Raw genomic sequence first — 19,100 nt, forward strand, 5'->3', positions numbered from 1 at the left:
TGTGAACTGATAATAACTAGTCTAAAAAACAATCTGATGTCAGATTTCTTACAGTCTCAGCAAGGAGCTAGGGAGAGAATTCAGGATTCAAAGTTTAAAAACAAAACAGATATTTAAAATTATTTTTACAATGAAATTAAAGGGAAAATAAAGTATTACAAAAATGTTTAAGTAAAAAAATACATTGATTACTTCATCTGGGTAATCAACAAATTTGTTAAATGGTCCTCTGCTTTGAAGATAGCTTTTTAAAGATTAAAAACTTATTTACCTCTTCCTCTAGCTGCCTGATTCATAAAGAAATTTTACTTTTATCCTCCTTTTATTGACAATCCAACTTTTCCTGTTAAGTTATAAGAGCTAGTAATATGGGAATTTACTTTGGTTGATCATGGAGAGATGTATTGAGGGATTTATTTTTCAGATTTGTTTTTTGTATGTTTTTGCTCATTTGGGAGTGAGGGAATAGAAGGAGCATATAATATAATACTTGTTACTTGAAAAAATGAAAGTGATAAACTCTTTTTTAATTAATAAGAGCCAGGGGATGTTTCTGACATAGACTTCCTCAAAAATGTCTTATACAAATCCCATAGATTAATAGGCACTTTCACTTTATTTAATGAAGAGAGTTCCCTATATATCTTAATCAATGCTTTTGCCACTGGGAAATAAAATTATTTCTAACCATCACATCATCCAAGGCTCCCATTTTTCCATAACACTCTTCCCCCACTTAAAAAAGATGCATTTAACCATAATGCCCATGCCTGCATAAAATAAAATGTTGCTACCACCACAGCTACCCAGTGTCTCTAACATAAACTATAAATTCTTCTATTTGACTTTCAAAGCCCTTGATATACTCATCTCAAACTACCATTCCAGCCTCATCATATATTATTCCCATCCCCACACTCTATGATCCAGCCAAAGTGGACTTCTTATAATTTCTCACAAATAACATTCCCCAGATCTCCAAGCACAATATTCCCTCCATACAACTTCCTATCTCCTTGCCTTTTCACTGGCCATCTGTCATTCCAGAAATACACTCTTTTCATCTCTGCCTTGCTGAATCTCTTACTTCCTTCAAGAGACAGTTCAAACACTACTTACTGTATGAAGGTTTTCCTGAATCCTGCAATTGCTGTTGTTTCCCTTCCCAAATGGCATTGATTTATTTTGTATTTATTCTGTATATACATGCATATATGCCTATATCAGGTTTTTATATAATATATATGGGAAGGAGTTTCCTTCCCATCGCCCCTCATTGATTCAGTCATAGTAGGCCCAAAATATAATCACAAACTATTAAAGTAACTGTAATATGTGTCTTTGCACTGACTCTTTACAAATCATGACTATCTCTCCGATTGAGACAAAAAGAAAACAACTGGACTAGCTGAGAAAATAAATTGGCTATATTGGGTTGAGGAGGGGTGGATTTGCAAATTGCTAAATTCTGAAGTACTCAAGGAAGTCAAGGCTCATTGTGGATGTGGAGTGAGAGGGGAGGAGGGGGTTTCTCTCTCTTCACCCCACATTTATCATGGCATCTGACAACAAACCATCCAGTAGTTAAAGAATGGGAAAGAATGAAAACAGGGAGCCATCTATGGAAGAAACTCCTACAGGAAAGGGAGAATGGAGTTTCTTTATCCTCCCCACCTATATCAACCATACCAATTTGAAGGAAAAGTCCTTGACTAGTAAAAGGCATTGCATCCATTGGAAAACAGAGATATACTAAACATATTGGCTGAGAGCTAGAAAACAGGAGAGGGGATACAGAAAGAACAAGGCTTTCTCTTCTCCACTTCCCAGATGTCTTACTCCTTTATCTCACTGGATCTAAAAGTCCACTCACTTTAACACAAGCCAGCTGCCATCAACCCTTGATAGCCGAGCTGTCCAAGTACTAGTCCAAGGGCTGATAACTTTGAAGGGTCTTTTATCCAAATGGCCCCTGGAGCTAGATAGGCAGGGCAGGAACACCAATTGGCAAGTGGGCAGAGCTAAGAAATTAGGGAGGAGTTCCTCCTTGTGCTCTGAAACTATTAGAACTCCTGACATAGAAAAGAGCATTGGATACCCAAGAGGACCCATAGACATGAAGATGTCAGCTCATCAGACCCTTGTAGGACTCTTCTGGGTCTTCACTACTCTGTGCCAAGCTGAAAACTCATGCCCAGGTAAGCAAGGATAATTATTTATATTATTTTATGTTATGATTATAGTTATTTAATTTCCAAAGACAACTATCCTTCAGGAAGAGCCATAGAGAATGGCCAACAAGTCTTTGTCTCCTCTTCATGTGGCAGTTGCAGTTAGATTTCTCCCATGTCCCAGGGATCTCCCTTGGCTTACCAGCCCTGAAAGCCCAGGGGCAGTAAGGATATTAGTGGATCTGAAGAATCCCATGGGGTCTTAGCTGGTAGCTGCTGAGGTCAGGTAAGAACTCTCGATCCACAAAAACCCAAACTCTTTGGATAGAAACATCCTGTCCTCCTCCTCAATTATTTTTATGAAAGGACCAACCCCCCCAACTTTATAAATGGATTCTGAATAGGATCTTTTTAATAATGGGTTTCCTTTGTGTACATATGATATAATCCCTTATGTACACAACTTTTTATTGTAAAAAGGAAGCTCACTTGTACATACAGGTGTATCACTGAATGATAAGCAATTTCATCAAAGAGGATTTTGCTTACACTCATTTGTCAACTCTAATACTTGCTATATTTTATCTGTTTCCTAGTATTAGGACTGTGAATATAGAAGTCTTTTATAAGTATTTGCTAAGTGGAAAGGTTCCAATAAGTACATTTTCTAAAGTTTGCAGTTACAATGAAATTCAATCAATGTTTTCCCTTCCTCTCAATTTTGATTCAGGTAATTATTGTTCAACATTTTTTTAATTTAAACAAAATAATAACTTTTTATAGTAGCATTATTTCCCTGAATCAAATATTTACACAGTTTGCCTGCTGGAGACAGATATGCAATGTGATGACTTGAGGCTGAGAATTACGTTTTGCTGTCTCTAATACCTGAAGGAGGAGGCAGCAGCTTCTTGGGACTCTCAGCCTGAGCCTAGGCCTTCAATTCATATTTCAGAGGTGAAAGTGACAGATCTGGAATCTTCAGGGAAGGTCCTTATAATCCAAGGATGCTCAGGGGGTCCTGGAACCCCAGGGCCCAAAGGAGAAGCTGGGGAAAGAGGTATGTGGTTGCCTTGGGAAAGCCTTTCCCAGGGAAGAAGAGAAGAAAAGGGGGGGGGGGGCTGGGAGGAAGGGGAGGGAGTAGAAGTGAAAAGGAGAAAAAAGGAAGAGATGATAAAGGAGCTTGAGAGATCATTCTCAATGTCCCTCTTCTTCCCCCTACCCCATGAGAGCCCAATAAGCTCACTTCTGCAGCACTCTCTTAGGTCCATTCACATTCCCATTCTTGTTCTTGGACTCAAACTAGGCTAAGAGTAAGCAGCCTTGGTCTTCCTTGGATCCAGAAAAGCTAAGGCTACCATTTCACGCATTACCTAAGAGACAGTCAGATGATTCATCTCTATCCTAAAAGGACCTAAGCTTTCATCCTTGTGCTCGCAGGACAGAAGGGTCCTCCAGGGATCCCAGGCAAAGCTGGCCCAATGGGAAGCAAAGGTAAGAATGGGTAATGCTTCAGCATCTTTGATATACTGCTAATGACGGAGGCTCCCCAGTTCTCAGTATTAATAGTAATAGTACTATTTCAATTCAAAACCCATTTTCTAAGTGCCTTATTTGTGTAAGACACTGGACTAACTGCTGACAAAGTACCTTGGAATGTGAAGGGGCAGCCAATTTGTGTGGGTGGGTGGTGGGTAGGTGTATACACACACATACACACACATACACACACACACACACACACACACACACACACACACACACACACACACACACACACTGAAAGAGGAAAATCTGATAGTCAAGAGGAAAATTTATTTTGCTCTTTACCCAGAGTGAGCTGTTACCTGCTTTTTCTGGATCTAGAAAGAGAGACATTTTTAAAGGAAGTACAGATATGGCAACTTGTTTTACATTTTTTCAAATCCCCATTCTTGAAAAAGTAGGGAACTGATTTGTTTCTCAGAATCTAAAGTTTCTAACCTCAGATTGGTAGAGGAGAGTAGACATTGTATGAGAGTGTGACACCTACTGGTACATCAAGACATTGCTAGATTCCTCTTCATTAAATGGTAGAACTGTAAAAGAATTTGAAGATCAGCTGTAAAAACTCAGATCACAGAAGGAAAGAAGAGTTCCAGGTACAAAAGAGATTCTGGTCTCAAGAAAGGATAGTATGGAGATTTTAAAAAGTCAAAGTTTTTCCTGGAGCTACATAACAGTTCTCATGATCTTCAGCAGAAATGTCAAACATACAGCCTACAACACACAAATCACAGCCCAAATCAGATTAAAATGCAATTGGGAAATATTTAGCCCAATAAATAAAAATACAGTCAAATATTTAATATTACATATTAAAACTAGTTCAATATGTGACCCACAGAGAGCCTTTTATACAGATTAGTCGCCCCATTCCTTGAGTTTATCACCACTGATCCACATTACACCAACCATCATGTCATGGTACCAAATACCAACTTAGCCTCTCCTCCAAGAGTTTCCAACTCAATCTCTGGAGATTTTTTTCTCTGCAAATGAATCTACAACTTTATAATGAAAGTTAAAGAGGAAATGATACAACCATGTCATCTTTCCTCTCAATAAATTCCAGTGCCTCCTTGTAGGATCAAATAAAAACTCCTCAGTTTGGCATTCAAAGCCCACCATAACCTAGACACCACCACCACTACCCTTCCAGTCTTCTTATACCTTACATCCTAACACACGCACACACACACAGTTTTTTTTTTTTTATTCAATGACACTGACCTTTTTCCACAAACCAGACATTGTGTCTTTTGACTGAGCATTTTTTGACTAACTGTCCCTCATGCCTGGAGTGTTCTCCCTCCTCTGCCTTCTGGCCTCCTTCAAGTCCCAAATAAAATGCCATCTTCTAAAAGGAGCCTTTCTAAGCCCCTTTTAATTCTAGTACCTACTCTCTTTTAATTTTTTACTGTTTATCCTCTATATAACTTATTTGTATAAGGTTGTTTGCACGCTGTCTTTTCCCATTTGATTGTGAGCTTCTTGAGAATGAGGACTGATTTTTGCCTTTCTCTGTATACCTAGCAATAACACAATGCCTGACACATAGTGGGCACTTAATAAATGCTGATTAACTGACTGATTGTTTCAAAAGCTGAATACTCTCAGTGAAAGACCTCATTCAAATTTATGGTGATTAACCACTACATTTCATAATCTCATCTCTACAGGATAATTCATATCCACACATAACCCTAGTCTCTACATTTGCCCAGTAATTGCAAAGAATTCTCCAAGTTTTAGCTCTAAAGTTCTCACATTGATCACAAACAAGTAAGCATCTGAGAAACAATGCACTGAGGTTGTCTTTGCCTTAGATAAGTGCTTTGTTGTTTCTGCTTGATTTCTTGATGTTTTTTCCTATTCAAAGTCTCATACTACCTTTCAATCAGCAATGCAAGTGTCTAAAGGAGGAATACCCACACATAAATGGATAGAAAAAAGCACAAAATGTCCTTACCTATTCCCAGTATCCTAGGCAATGTACAATTAACCGATATATTTGCCCAAAGTCTCCCAATGAAGTGAGCCAGAGCCAGGTTTGGGTCTCAAACTCTTGATGTCACTGGGATCTAGGCCAAGGCTACTTTCTGGGCCTGGTTTTAACTTGAGAACTCAGACTCAGCTCCAAATGATCTTTCCATATCTCTCCTTTATATGAAGTACTGCTCTACCCTTTATGCAGCCCCAGGGAATAAGTCTACAGGTATAGCCAATACCTGATTGACCAAAATGCCAAGGGCAAAAGAGGAAGGAGCTCATTCTCCTAGCTTAATGCCAGTTTAACGATCCCTGGATTATTAGGTTTGATTATACTTCATTATCACCAATTACATAACTGGACAGACTCCAGGAAGTACATAGTTGGAAACTCTTACTGGTCATAATCAGCATCAAGAAAATAAATTCCCAGAACAACAAGTAGAGAAAGACCTCTTCAGAGCAGCCAAGAACTAAAATTGATTTCTTTCTTTCAGGAAACAAAGGAGATCCAGGAATGCCATTTTCCCTTGGTAAGAATTTTCCCCAAAAATTTCCCATGGCAAGTTTAGAGAGCTGTGTAAGAGTGTGTAAGGAGAAGAAAACACTTAGATTGAGAGGGTCCTTTCTCTGTAGGTCCTAGGATACAGGGCTCTCCTGCCTGTATGCTGCAATTCTGCCTTTGTGGCATAAGAGCTAGATGGTATGGTTGATAGTACACTAAGCCTGGAGTTAAGAAGATCTAAGTGCCAATCCAGTCTCAGACACTTCCAATCTGTGTGACCTTGAGAAAGTCCCTTAGAGGTTAACTCTGTGTGCCTCAGTTTGCCTAACTGTAAAATGAGGGTAATAACAGCAACTGTCCTCCAAGGGTGTTGTGAGGAACAGATGAGATAATATTTTCAGGGTGCTTAGCACAGTGCCTTGCATGTAGTAGATGCTATATAAATGTTTATTTTCTTCCTTTCCCTCCCCAACACTCCTTACCCCTGGCCAGCTATTCCCTAGTACTTTTAAAGTTCTTGAAAGAAAAGGAGAGAATAACTGAAATGGAAGGTCAAAGGCAACATAATTAAGTTGCTCCTCTAATGACGGGCTCTTTAGGATAATATGATCCCAGGTTCAGAGACTGGGCCCATGTATCCAGAAAGTATACTAATCTTTAGGGGAAAATGACCTTATTAAAAGAGGGATAAAGGGGAGAAGGGCAGCCAGGCAACACAGCAGATAAAAGAATCGGGAGGACTTGGGTTCAAGTTTGACCTCAGGTGCTTCCTAGCATTGTGACCCTAGAAAAGTCACTTAATCCTAATTGCCTAGCCCTCGCCCTTCTTCTGTTTTAGAACTGATGTTGATGACGATGATGGTGGTGGTGGTGGTGGTATGTGTGTATGTATGTGTGTAAGGGTTTAAAAAGAAAGAAATTTCAGAAGGTGATGCAGAGTTTAGACAGGATGAAATGTTTGAGAGAATTAGCTTTTTATTGGGGTCAGGTCAGAGATTTCTCTGGACAGCATTAGTCTCTGTTTAATTTGAGAGGTTGAGGAAGGATGGAGGAGTAGAGAAACCCGGAGAGATGAGGCCAAGAGGAAGAAACAATAATCTCCTCTATTTATTGCAGCAGATATATATAGTCAGAGTAAAATCAAAGGAGCTAACATAGACTCTGGGCCTCATGTCTCACATCCTGGTTCTAATGCCCCGTAGCTCATATTTGGTCTTCTTAACTTTGCTCCATTTTTCCTTTTTATCTCCAGGTGCAAAGGATCTGGACAGCATCCTGTGTCATAATGGTAAGCATAGCCTTGGGTGGCAGGATAAATAGCTGAGAGGTATCACCAACTTAAGAATCAGAGAACCTGAACACAAAACCCAAATCTGACACTCAGATCATTTAATTATGGTTGTTTCTCCATCTGTGGAAAAAAGAGGTTGAATTAGGTAGCCCTTTATCTTCCCTTCTAGGTCAAAATCTACAATCCTACAGGAATGGACCCACCAAGGATGGGGCTGCAGCTCTCAGGGCAATACCCACGGGAGAAAGGCACTCTGTGATATCTATATCTAGAAAGGGGCTACAGGGTTCCATCAGCCTATAGAACACCTAAGGGAGAGAGGACAAGTGAAATGACTTTCACCTTCACTTTGTAGGTTCAGGTTTATAAGACAAAAATTCCAAAACTGATTATTCTGTCTTGGACACTATATCTGAATAAGGTAGCTGCCACCAGGGGAACAATTTGGTTTTGGTCAGGATTTGGACTTGTGATTTTATTGATATCATGAATTCCTGGATGAGGAAATTCCTCTCATAATGCAGCTTATCACCTTTGCTTTGATTTATAATCTTAAAGAACTGATTAGAGAACTAAGACATTTGCCTAGTATCGCAGAGCCAAGATATATCAGGCAGAACCTAGGTCTGCCTAATTCATGCCAGATCTCTATGCATTTTGCCATATGGCCACTCTTCAGGTTAAAACAAAACAAAACAAAACAAAAACCCACAGGCCAGGCCCTGAAGATACTTATACTCTAGTAAGAGAATCACAACAAGCCTAAGTATGATATGAGTTAAACCCTAATAGGAACAAAAAGAAAGATGAAAACAGATTTGTATTAAAAAAAAACTTGAGTTTAGAGATCACATTCATTTAGAGGAGAGCAAAAACAGACAAAAGAGATGGAGATAAGGGAAGGCTTCATAAAGGAGGTGGCTGAATCTTAATAGAGAAAGATTGCAACAAAGATGTAAAGGGAGTGTGCTCCAGGCATGAGAAAGTCTAAATGCACAGAAGGAGGAGCACAGGGAACAACTAGTGGGTCAGTTTGGCTAGAGAAATAAAGGTAGGTTTGAGTCATAATATAGAGGGACTTTCATACCAGACTAAGGAATTTTCTTTTTTTTTTCTATGATCATTAAGGGGTCCCTGAAGGTTTTTGATCGTGGGAGAGATAGTTAGACCTTGCATTAAGAAAGTGGATTTTTCAGCTGCATGGAGGATGGATTGGAAAGGTGAGGGAGGCCAGTTAGGAGGCTGTTTCAGTTGGTTAGGTCAGAAATAATGAGGGACTCAACTATGGTGGTGCCTGTATGAGTAAAGAAGAGATGAATTGGGGGATTTTTTAATTTTATTTTTATTATCATGCAAAACACATTTCCATAGTGGTGACTATTATAAGAGTACACTCATATATAACCAAAACCCCAAAATAAAACCATAAATATACTAATGTAAAAGATAGTATGCCTTTTTTTAAACCCTTATCTTCTGCCTTAGAATCAATACTACATATTGGTTCTAAGACAGAAGAGTGGTAAGGGCTAGACAATAGGGGTTAAGTGACTTGCCCGGGATCACACAGCTAAGAAGTGTCTGAGGCCAGATTTGAACCTAGGACCTCCTATCTCTAGGCCTGGCTCTCAATCTACTGAGCTATCCAGCTGCACTCAATATGCTTTGATCCACATCCATCTGATTCCAATAGTTCTTTCTCTGGAGATGGGAAATATTCTCCATCATGTCTTTCAGAATTGTCCCAGATCATTACATTTCTACAAGAGATTAATTTTAGAGGTGTTGAGGAGACAAAATTGACAATACTTGGCGATTGATTATAAGCAGAGAAGTTAGGAGTTGGAAATGATGGTCCTGTCGATCAAATTAGAAAAGTTGAAAAGAATTGAAAAGCTCCCCAGTTTTCAGAAGGAATACGGTGAGTTCTGATGTGGACATATTTTGGAACTGCCAGTGAAAGTCAGTCATTTAGAGAAGACTGGAGGCCAAGGGAAAGATTAAGGTTGATAATATAAATTTGGGAGTCAACTGCATAGTCACTAAAGCCATGAGAACTGACCAGACCAGTAGGGAGAGAGTAGAAAGCAAAAATGGAGTGAGTCTTGGGTATACCTTGTTTCATGTAGGTATTTTTATCCTGAGTCATATTTACCTCCTTCATCATTTGGCATTTCCCTCAACCCAGGAGCCAAGACATGCAAGGAGCTGCTAGACCAGGGGAAGATCCTGAGTGGCTGGTACACCATCTATCCCTATGACTGCACTCCCATGACTGTGTTGTGTGACATGGACACTGATGGTGGAGGATGGACTGTGAGTGAACACCTCCAGTGGCAGGCTGAACCAGGCCCAATTGCTTCCTTTTTCTATACCTCTGTTTCTCCATCTTTAAAATGAGTTAAGCTAAATATTCTCTAAGGTTCTTTCTAGCTCTGACATTCTACAGTTCTGTGGAGGAAGGTAACACACCATAGTTAATCACACTTTATGAGAAGCCCACTCAGGGCATCTTTTCTCTCACTAATCTTCCTGACTAGGAAGAATCTAGAACCCAGAGATACCCAGAAACCTTCACTGTTTCTGTCATCCAATGGGGTAAAATTCAAATAGAAACAGGGGACTCTAAACTGCATATCAACAGCCACATATTGACTTTTGAAAATTACATGTTAACATTATCAATAGTTTGTTGTGTTTTTATTTATTTTTGTTAAATATTTCCCAATTATAGCTTAATCTGTTTGGAGTCACAGTAGGGAATGTTATGGTTTACATATGGTTATGGGCACTACATCTCACACCTCTGCAGTAATCCATTTCCCTTTCCTTCTAATAAGGTATCTCTGAAGTATTTCTGAATCTCTAGGGAAGGGGATCCATAGTTAAACACTATTGTCTATTTCAGTATCTAGCACCAGTTCTCTTTGGAACCAGTTCTCTCTCCTTTGCACTTTACCTGACTTCCTTAGCATTAGAATTTTGCCTCCTATGTCTTCATTTGAGATGGAGAATAGTTGATCAGTGAGTTCTTTATAATAACCATCATGGGTTTGAAAGCAGTTATTATGTCTTGTCCTTAGTCTTCTCTTCTCAGAAAAACCAATCTGAAACTAAAACAAGAAAAAAATTGCCTAATATTTAATGAGAGAGCATTCAAGATGGAGAGGTCTTCTGACTATATTGGCTGACTATCTGAGCCTGTTAACCAGAGGACCCTGGGAGGATATCATTCTTCCAAGAATAATAACAGAATCATGGAATCAGAAAGGATCTCAGATTTCGTTTACTCCAGACAACATCTGAAGAGAAATTCCTTCAACCATTTCCCAGACAAGTAGACATTCAACATTTGCCTGAAGTCCTGCAATGAGGGGGAACTCATTGTCTCCCAAGGCAATCCACTAAATTATTGTACTCTTTTTGTTAGATATTATAGGCCGCAAGTATCAATACCCAGCAAAGCAGGCTAAGTTGCCCATGTACTAAGAGAGGGGAAAATTCCACACACCCCCACCTTTTCTGTGTAAGCCTAACTTTCTCCTAGTTCTCTCCTCCCTCAAGGGAGAGGGTACTTCTTTTCAAATTCAGCCCTCCAAGAAGGGAAAGAACTCTTACTCATGCTTCACTCCTGACAGCCTGCCACCTTCACAGATTCCTAATTTATTTCTAGGATTATCTAAATACTGAATTTGTATGTCAGATTTGCATGGTCTAGCAGTTTTCTCCCCCACTTTTACCCTAATAGTTCTAAGTCCAACAATTGCCCACCCAACATTCTATCTCCTTGAAGTCAAGAGCACTTCTTCTATTATTTTCTCCCTATTTGTAAGTCTTCAAGAACATCTGCACCCAACTTTGCATTTCTGCTGGCCAACAGGGTTTTATGGTGGGTAAATAAGACCTACACTGAAAGCCACAAATGTGGAACAAATGCTCACAGATCTAGCTAATTAAAAAGGGGAAAGCAGTTTTGCAAGGAAGCAGATGAGGTTCTTGCCATGGTCCCATAGGTCTTGTCCCTTGTATTGATTTTCATCACTCAGAGCTATGGATCCCCTGAGCTGCCCTTCTGGATTCTGATGCATCACCACATAGGGTCACTCCTAGATTTTTTGATAGACTCTCAAAACTTATATCTTTCACCATGCTACTTGTTACCATCTCAATTCTTGATGCCTTTCTTCTGACTTAGCTGTTTCTTGAGTCTTTTCTCCTTCCCACTATATAGTCAAGTTATCCCCTTCCCAAGTCCCTCTGCTCCCAAAGGCAGGCTACATTTGACTGAGGCAAAAATCTCCATTTCTGTGCCTTCTACGTATTATGCTCTGGGATGATATACAGCAGGCCTAATGCTTCATCCATATAATAGCTCTTCAGGAACTTGAAAACAAATACTACGTCTCTTCAAAGTCTTCTCTTTTCCAGACTAAATATATCCACCTTTGTTCCCTCCTCTTTTTCCACCATAGGTTTTTCAGAGACGCGTTGATGGGTCTGTGGATTTCTTCCGGGACTGGACTGCATACAAGAAAGGCTTTGGCAGTCAATTAGGGGAATTCTGGATGGGCAATGACAACCTCCACTATCTGACAACTCATAGTAAAAACTTATTGTCTCAACTATAAACCCCTGGGTCTAGACAAAGGGTTCTTTTCCATAGATATAGGACACACACAGAGTAGAGTGGTCCCTACATGGTATAAAGTGAAGAACACTAGAAAATATCCCCATGCCCAAAAGCATCTTCTTACCTATTTGCCATAGAGACTTGAATACTATCACTAAAGAATCACTCCTTTGGTTCAAAAGAATCCCTAGTCAATTCAGTTCAATTCAATCAATTCAATCCAACAAACACTTTATTATCTACTATATGCCAGATTTTGTTTCTATGAATTTTTCCCCTCATACAGATTTTCTAATATAAGTGAAACTGGGATACAGGGTAAAAAGGTTAGGAAAAGGCACAGACTATGTTTATGGAATAAATCTGGAAACAATATAGGTTCAACTTGTCACAAGAGCCATGAGGGTGGGAGAAAAGGTCCAATCAGCCCTGTCAGTGGGAAGTGAATAAAGTAGAACTGTAACAAATGAAAGCAGCCAGGCTGAAACTTCAAGCCCCAAAGACAGTGCAGTCTGAAGTCTAGAAGGAAGAGTTGACTAACAGAACACAATTTCACATCCTTTCTAAACAGGAAGCAATGAACTCCGAATTGACCTCCAAGACTTTGACTTAAATAAATTCTTTGCCAAGTATGCATCATTTCAGGTCCAAGGAGAGAAAGAAAACTATACATTGATTTTGGGAAAATTCATGGATGGGAATGCAGGTAAGTCATTTTTCTGTTTGTGACAGGCACTAAGGAAGGGATGAAGTCATGTATTCCAATATCCCCACAAAAACCTATCCTTTAAGAAAAGCATTACTTTTCCACAATCCTTCCTACCTCCCTACAATCTCTGACTTAGGCACAATCTCCCCCACAATCACAAGGATACAAACCCCTTGGATACTCTCTGAGAGAGCCCAAGAGAGAGACTCTCCCTAGGTTCTGATACTTGCTCCATCACTGACCTTGGACAAGTCCTTTGACTTCTCAAGTCTCTGTTACACCATCTACAAGAAGAGGGGATTGCATGAGATCATACCTAAGATATCCCAATGGTATGTGATCCTATGATCTATGAAAATCAGGTGACTATAGAATTTTGTGTCTTCCCCATAGAATGTGATGGCCTCACTGTCTATATGAGGCATTCTATGAGATAATTATGTGGAAATGGTAACACAAAACTTAAAATTAGTCCATCCCTAAGAACAGGAACACCTAGGAGAGATGATGATTAGACAATACATATGCTAGAAAGAATTGGTTATGGGGGCAACTGGGTAGCTCAGTGGATTGAGAACCAGCCCTAGAGATGGGACATACTAGGTTCAAATCTGGCCTCAGACACTTCCCAGCTGTGTGACCCTGGGCAAGTCACTTGACCCCCATTGCCTAGCCCTTACCACTTCTGCCTTAGAGCCAATACACAGTATTGATTCCAAGATGGAAGGTAAGGATTTAAAAAAAAAGAGTTGGTTAAAGAAAGGTGTACCCTGAAGGGAGAATCTTTTTTTTGAAGCAAAAATAATTGATTGGCTTTATTTTATACTGTACTGAGGGAAGTTCATCCCCCCACCCCCTCCTGGAGGGCAGACTGATTGATCAACATTCCTCACATACCACAGTTGCACCCCTGAAAGTCAATAAAAGAAAGTGGGTGGAGCATACCTGGGTCTTTTTGGCAAGGACAACTGACTGGAAGGGTGAGGTGAGGGAGAGAGAAAAGATGCCAATAGAATAGAGACGTGGTCTGAGAACTTAAAGTAAGGTTGAGATTTAAATCTATGCTTATCTACCTTTTCTATCTCAAGTGATTATTAATAAACTTTATGGAAAATAATAACTGGTAGATATATTAATTTTAAACATAACAATACCCAGTCTTTAGCACCCAAAGCATTTATTGAAGACCTTCATGTCAGTATAGTGTACTGTGGTTTAAATGAGAGATTTCACACTAACCATTTCTTAGCAGACCTGAAGCTAAGGAAAACCTTATAGATGTACTCCAATATTAGAAGAAGTAGGGAGATTAGCAATGGACTAACCAAAGAACCCTAGAAGTGGGTCTGAATCTTCATTCATGGAACAATAGGATCAAACCATAGAGAGATCATCTATTCTTACAACTTTACAGAAAAGGCCACTGAGACCCAAAGAATTGAAATGACTTGTCCTAATCTGGTCTGACATTTAAGGTCCTTTACAATCTGCCTCCAACTTCCTTATTTCACATTAGCCTATCATATACCTTACTTTGCAGTCAAACTGCATTGCTGACCCCTGAATTCAGTATATCAACTCTCACTTCTTTATATTAACTCAAGCTTCCCTTTATGCCTGGATTGCACTTGCTCCTCATCCCTGTCTTTTTAATCTTTTTTCAAGAATCAGATCTGGTACCTCTTCATATTCGCAACTTCTAGTGCTCTCTCCCCATCTCTGTAACTTGTGATCTGTGCAACCTTGTACAGGCCCATAACTATTCTGAGCCTCAATTTCCTTAGCTGAAAATGAGGAGTTTGGACTGGATAGTCTCTGATGTCTCTTCCAGGTCTAAATCATCCTCACCATCTCATTTTATTTCATTTCTCTGTGTGTGTGTGTGTGTGTTTGTATGTTTGTGTGTTTGTGTATTTTGGGGAAATCATGGGGGTGGACAGAACTGGACAACTAAGTTTTAGTTTTACCCTAATCTCCTGCAGGGGACTCACTGAGCTATCACAGAAACAAGCCATTCACCACCAAGGACAGAGACAATGATGCCTGGAACAGCAACTGTGCCCAGGAATACAAGGGTGCTTGGTGGTATGGAGACTGCCATCATTCCAATCTCAATGGACTCTATCTCCAGGGAAATCATTCAAGTTATGCTGATGGCATCAACTGGTTTCATGGCAAAGGGCACAAATATTCTTACAAAATATCTGAAATGAAATTTAGACCTGTCTAGTGCTATCTATTCTGCAGCTACTGAAAAGATTCAGAATCCAGCTATTAGAGGAAAAAGCTACAAAGGAATTGTTTCTCTGGTTCCCAGCCATAGTATGAATAAAGGCAAGAGGGAGCAAAGATATTATTGTTCTTTTGGGAGGGAGGGAATTTAGAGATAATTCTATACAAATTCTGAAATTATAGAAATGGCTTAATAATGCCTTCTATTCAATTCCTCTCCCCACCATCCTCTTAATTCTATTCCTATTACCATTATCCCAGGACAGGCTTTAATCATCTTATATCTGTATCATCACAATAACTTCTCAACTGGTTACCTTGTTCCACTATTCTCCAATATCCACAAAGCCCCATCAGAAGCATATCTCTGATCATGTCTGATGTCATTCTCCAGAGGCAGCTGGTAGGGCACTGGCTTTTGCTACTTTGTGGTTATGTGGCCTTGGGCAAGTCATTTAACCTCTCTTTGCTTTAGTTTTCTCAACTGTAATAATCATAATAAACTTACAGGGCTACTGTGAGGATCAAATGAGATAATATTTGTAAAAGCACTTATCACAATGCCTGGGCACATAGTAGATACTACATAAATATTTATTACTTTCCCATTCCTCCCCTCCTACTCAAAAACCTAAAATGCCTTCACATTGCCTACCAAATAAAATCCTAACCTCATTTTGACTTTAGCTTAATCATCTACTTTCATGTTATATTACTATAGTCTGTATATTTCTTTCCTGCCTAGTAGAATTAGAATTTTAGCATAAAGGAGCCTCAATAGTCATCTTGCATTAAACATACCATAAAAGGAAATTTTTCATCTCGTTTACAGTACCCCAAAAAAGTGTTCATACAATTTAGACCTCCAGTAATAAGGATTTATTATCAAGTGACAAGGTAGTAAAGTAGAAAAAGCACTAGGCCTGGGGTCAGGAAGACTTAGCTCAAATCTAGCCTTAGACATTCACTAGCTGTGGTACCCTAGACAAGTCACTTAACTTCAGTTTCCTCATCTATAGCACCTGCCTCCCAGGGTTATTGTAAGGATTAAATGAGATAATATTTGTAAAGCACTTGGCACATAGTAGGGAATATAGAAATGCTTTGTTGTAATTCAGTTGTTTCAATCATGTCCAACTCTTCCTATCCCCATCTGGGGTTTTCTTGGCAAAGATACTTGAGTGGTTTGCCATTTCCTTCTCCAGCTCATTTTACATATAAGGAACTGAGGCAAACAGGGTAAAGTGATTTGCCCAGAGTCACATAGCTAGTGCCTGGGGTCAGATTTGAACTTGGGTTTTCCTGACTCCTGGCCCACAACTCTATCCACCACACCACCTACCTGCCTTTAATATAATGATTAGCTGTGACTGTTACCAGTAGACCATTACCATAAAACTCCTTGAAGACAAGCACTATCTTTAGCCTCTTTTGGTATCTCCAGCTTAGCCCTATGTCTGGAAGGGACATTAATAAATGCTGATTGATGGATTATGTCATTTCATTTTTTATTAACTCTCATTAGGAAGTTTTCCCTTATATTAAGCTGAACTCTGTCTCTCTACAGCTTCTACTCACTACTTCAAGGTCTTCATCTGGGACAAAGCAAAACAAATCAAATGCCTCTTTAATTTGACAGCCTTTCAAATACTAGAAGACATCTATCATGTCCCCCCAAACCTTCTCTTCTAAACATCTCCAGTTCCTTCAATTAATTCCTATATATTCCACTATTATGTATGTATTATGGGGTATATGGGCATTCAGGAAGGACTAACACTTCTGGTATGAGGGACAATAGAGCCCTTTTCATGATGGCTCATCTACCTTTGTCCCAGTTCTCACCTGTAGCTCCAAGAAGCTGTAGCATGCAGAGAAGTCACATTCTGGAAAAATCCTCTCACAATTGGGCTAACCCAGATTGAGGGTAACCATCTCTGCCTTACTTAAATCCATTTCCCACAAAAGTTAAGACATCACCTGCTGCGGATGGGGTCCAGCCTCTCTCGCAACTCCAGGGTTCCCGACAGGTGGTGAACGATCAGTCAAAATAAATAATAAATGGAAGACAGCCCAATCATAACAGCCATGGGATTGCTTTGCATCTGACAGCTGCTCCGCCACTCCCAGGCTTGGATTTTATTTTTATACCCATTTTCATGGCATGCAGATATACAAAATCAAAGAGAGATAATTGAAAAAGTGATACATTAACTTTTAACAAATCACTTGATTAACATTCTATATTTTTGTATTGTAATTAAAGACAGAATAAAGTTTGCACACAAGATAAATGATTTCATCACAGGTGGCTTGATTTTCTCATTACCCTGTGAGAAGTTTTGAGCTTACAAACAATCAAGGAAAATTACTTATTGCTTTTAATAAAATGGAATAATTAATCAGTAGTTCTTAAAAGATAATTCAACAATCATATCATTGAGGCTGAGGGGTACTGGGAACATCATTCAAATTTAGACTAGTGGCTTCTGGGGAGTTTTGGAGTTACTGATATATGTAATTGAGTCACTGAGGCATACTGAAGCTTGATGTACTTGTATTTATCGTTTGGGTCTCTATGATTGATTTGTGTGCTTGCTTCATGAGAATAGGTTTCTGTAAGTGGGGAAGTTCTGGACTTGGCCTCTAGCTGCAGTTTTGCTGGGAATTATGTACCTAAGTAAAAGTTAACCCATGATAGTCTTTTTGGGATTGGGTTTAAGGGTCTGATATTTTGGTGATGTTTTAGAGAATTAGGGTACAGGTGTTTTGCTCTTGCATTATTTCTTTTGAGACTAGGGAGAATAATAATCATGTCAATTCATAGGTAAGGGGCATTGATGAAAGAGGTCATGTAAAAGGGGGACTGGGTGGGCAATCACATCTTGCCAAGAGCCACTCTGTGTTCACCTCAGCTACCAGCTACCTCAGCTATAGCGTGACTCTATCAAGGTGTTATGGTTTGATGGCTCCCAGAAATCACCCTGTGATAGCATTGTCTTCTTTAAAACAAAGGATAAACAATATGATCCATTATATTGCATGGATTACAATCCTTCTTGTAGGAAGATATTTTGTCTTAAGTTTCTTTTGTTTCAGTTCTGAGTAGAGAATCTGATGAAGGTAGTAGATGTTGAGTTGAAGAGGTATTATGTCCCTTTATCTTATTGTTCTATTAGAAAAGACTAAGAGGAATAAAAATGGAGATTTTGAACCCTAGACTTCAATCCCCAGAAGTCCTTGGTATTTCCCAGAATTCCCTATAATCTCACCTGAGTCCTTGGCAACATCACAATTGGTATTTAACTGGCAGTAACACCTCCCATGCTCTCTTCTCTTCCTTTGCAATGTTGTAACAAGTAGCGTGGTAAGCTAAGTGTGGGGATTTTTAAATGGGCTAATTAGCCATGGGCACGTGGTTTTTATTTTGTATCCTTGATTTCTAATAATCCTTAATAAACCTCATAAAATATAATATTTTAGTATTAGATATATAATTTAATTTTACAGTTAATAGCAACCATAAGTCGTACAAGAACTTCTCAATTTTATTTTTAAGATAGCCTAGATAAATTTTTAAGCCATGTTTCTCCTGCCAAGGCTTTTCGGCCCCCCTCAAAAAGCTGTTTCTGATTCAGCTCGCTCCTCCTGACCTTTTTGACCAAAGTCTCCCAGGCCCCGGCTCCTGCTCCTGCCTCCTGCCTCCAAACATCTCACTCACCTAGTCCAGGCCTGGCCCCACTCTCAAAGCCCCTGGCCCCAGCCCAAGCAACTCTACTCCCAATCTTTGACTTCCAAGCCAGATAACCCCAGGCCAGGCCCAGAACCCAGGCCACTGGTAGCTACCCCTGTGTCTTTGGAATCACAAACCAACTGGCAAAAACTGAGGTGTTCTTTCCTTAGGCAACAATTAGCCTCCACATGTCAGGGGACCTGGGGGGTTAGGGGGAATGAGGAGAAGGAAGAGATTTTTCCAAACAGGAAGTTGATTACAAGCATGGTGTATTTCAAAGGATATTTTTTGAGTGCAC

The 19,100-nt window shown here is 39.5% G+C and overlaps 1 protein-coding gene across 1 annotated transcript; it reads left to right on the top strand.

Moving 5' to 3' along the window:
* Positions 1–2,075: 2,075 nt before the first annotated feature.
* LOC100022070 (ficolin-2-like) lies at positions 2,076–17,357 on the top strand. The gene is made up of 9 exons (XM_007475384.2): positions 2,076–2,198; positions 3,127–3,231; positions 3,612–3,665; positions 6,200–6,235; positions 7,460–7,495; positions 9,687–9,814; positions 11,971–12,100; positions 12,700–12,834; positions 14,820–17,357. The coding sequence occupies exons 1-9, from the start codon at positions 2,117–2,119 to the stop codon at positions 15,065–15,067; spliced, it is 954 nt and encodes a 317-aa protein (XP_007475446.1). The 5' UTR covers positions 2,076–2,116; the 3' UTR covers positions 15,068–17,357.
* Positions 17,358–19,100: the final 1,743 nt, after the last annotated feature.

The sequence above is a fragment of the Monodelphis domestica genome, chromosome 1, assembly GCF_027887165.1.
Source record: "Monodelphis domestica isolate mMonDom1 chromosome 1, mMonDom1.pri, whole genome shotgun sequence".
Lineage (NCBI taxonomy): Eukaryota > Metazoa > Chordata > Mammalia > Didelphimorphia > Didelphidae > Monodelphis > Monodelphis domestica.

Excerpts from the sequence above, each read along its gene's own strand:
- LOC100022070 (XM_007475384.2), top strand. The coding sequence starts at position 2,117 with ATGAAGATGTCAGCTCATCAGACCCTTGTAGGACTCTTCTGGGTCTTC. Across the intron at positions 9,815-11,970 it reads CTGATGGTGGAGGATGGACT|GTTTTTCAGAGACGCGTTGA; the intron begins GTGAGTGAACAC and ends TTTCCACCATAG. Across the intron at positions 12,835-14,819 it reads ATTCATGGATGGGAATGCAG|GGGACTCACTGAGCTATCAC; the intron begins GTAAGTCATTTT and ends AATCTCCTGCAG.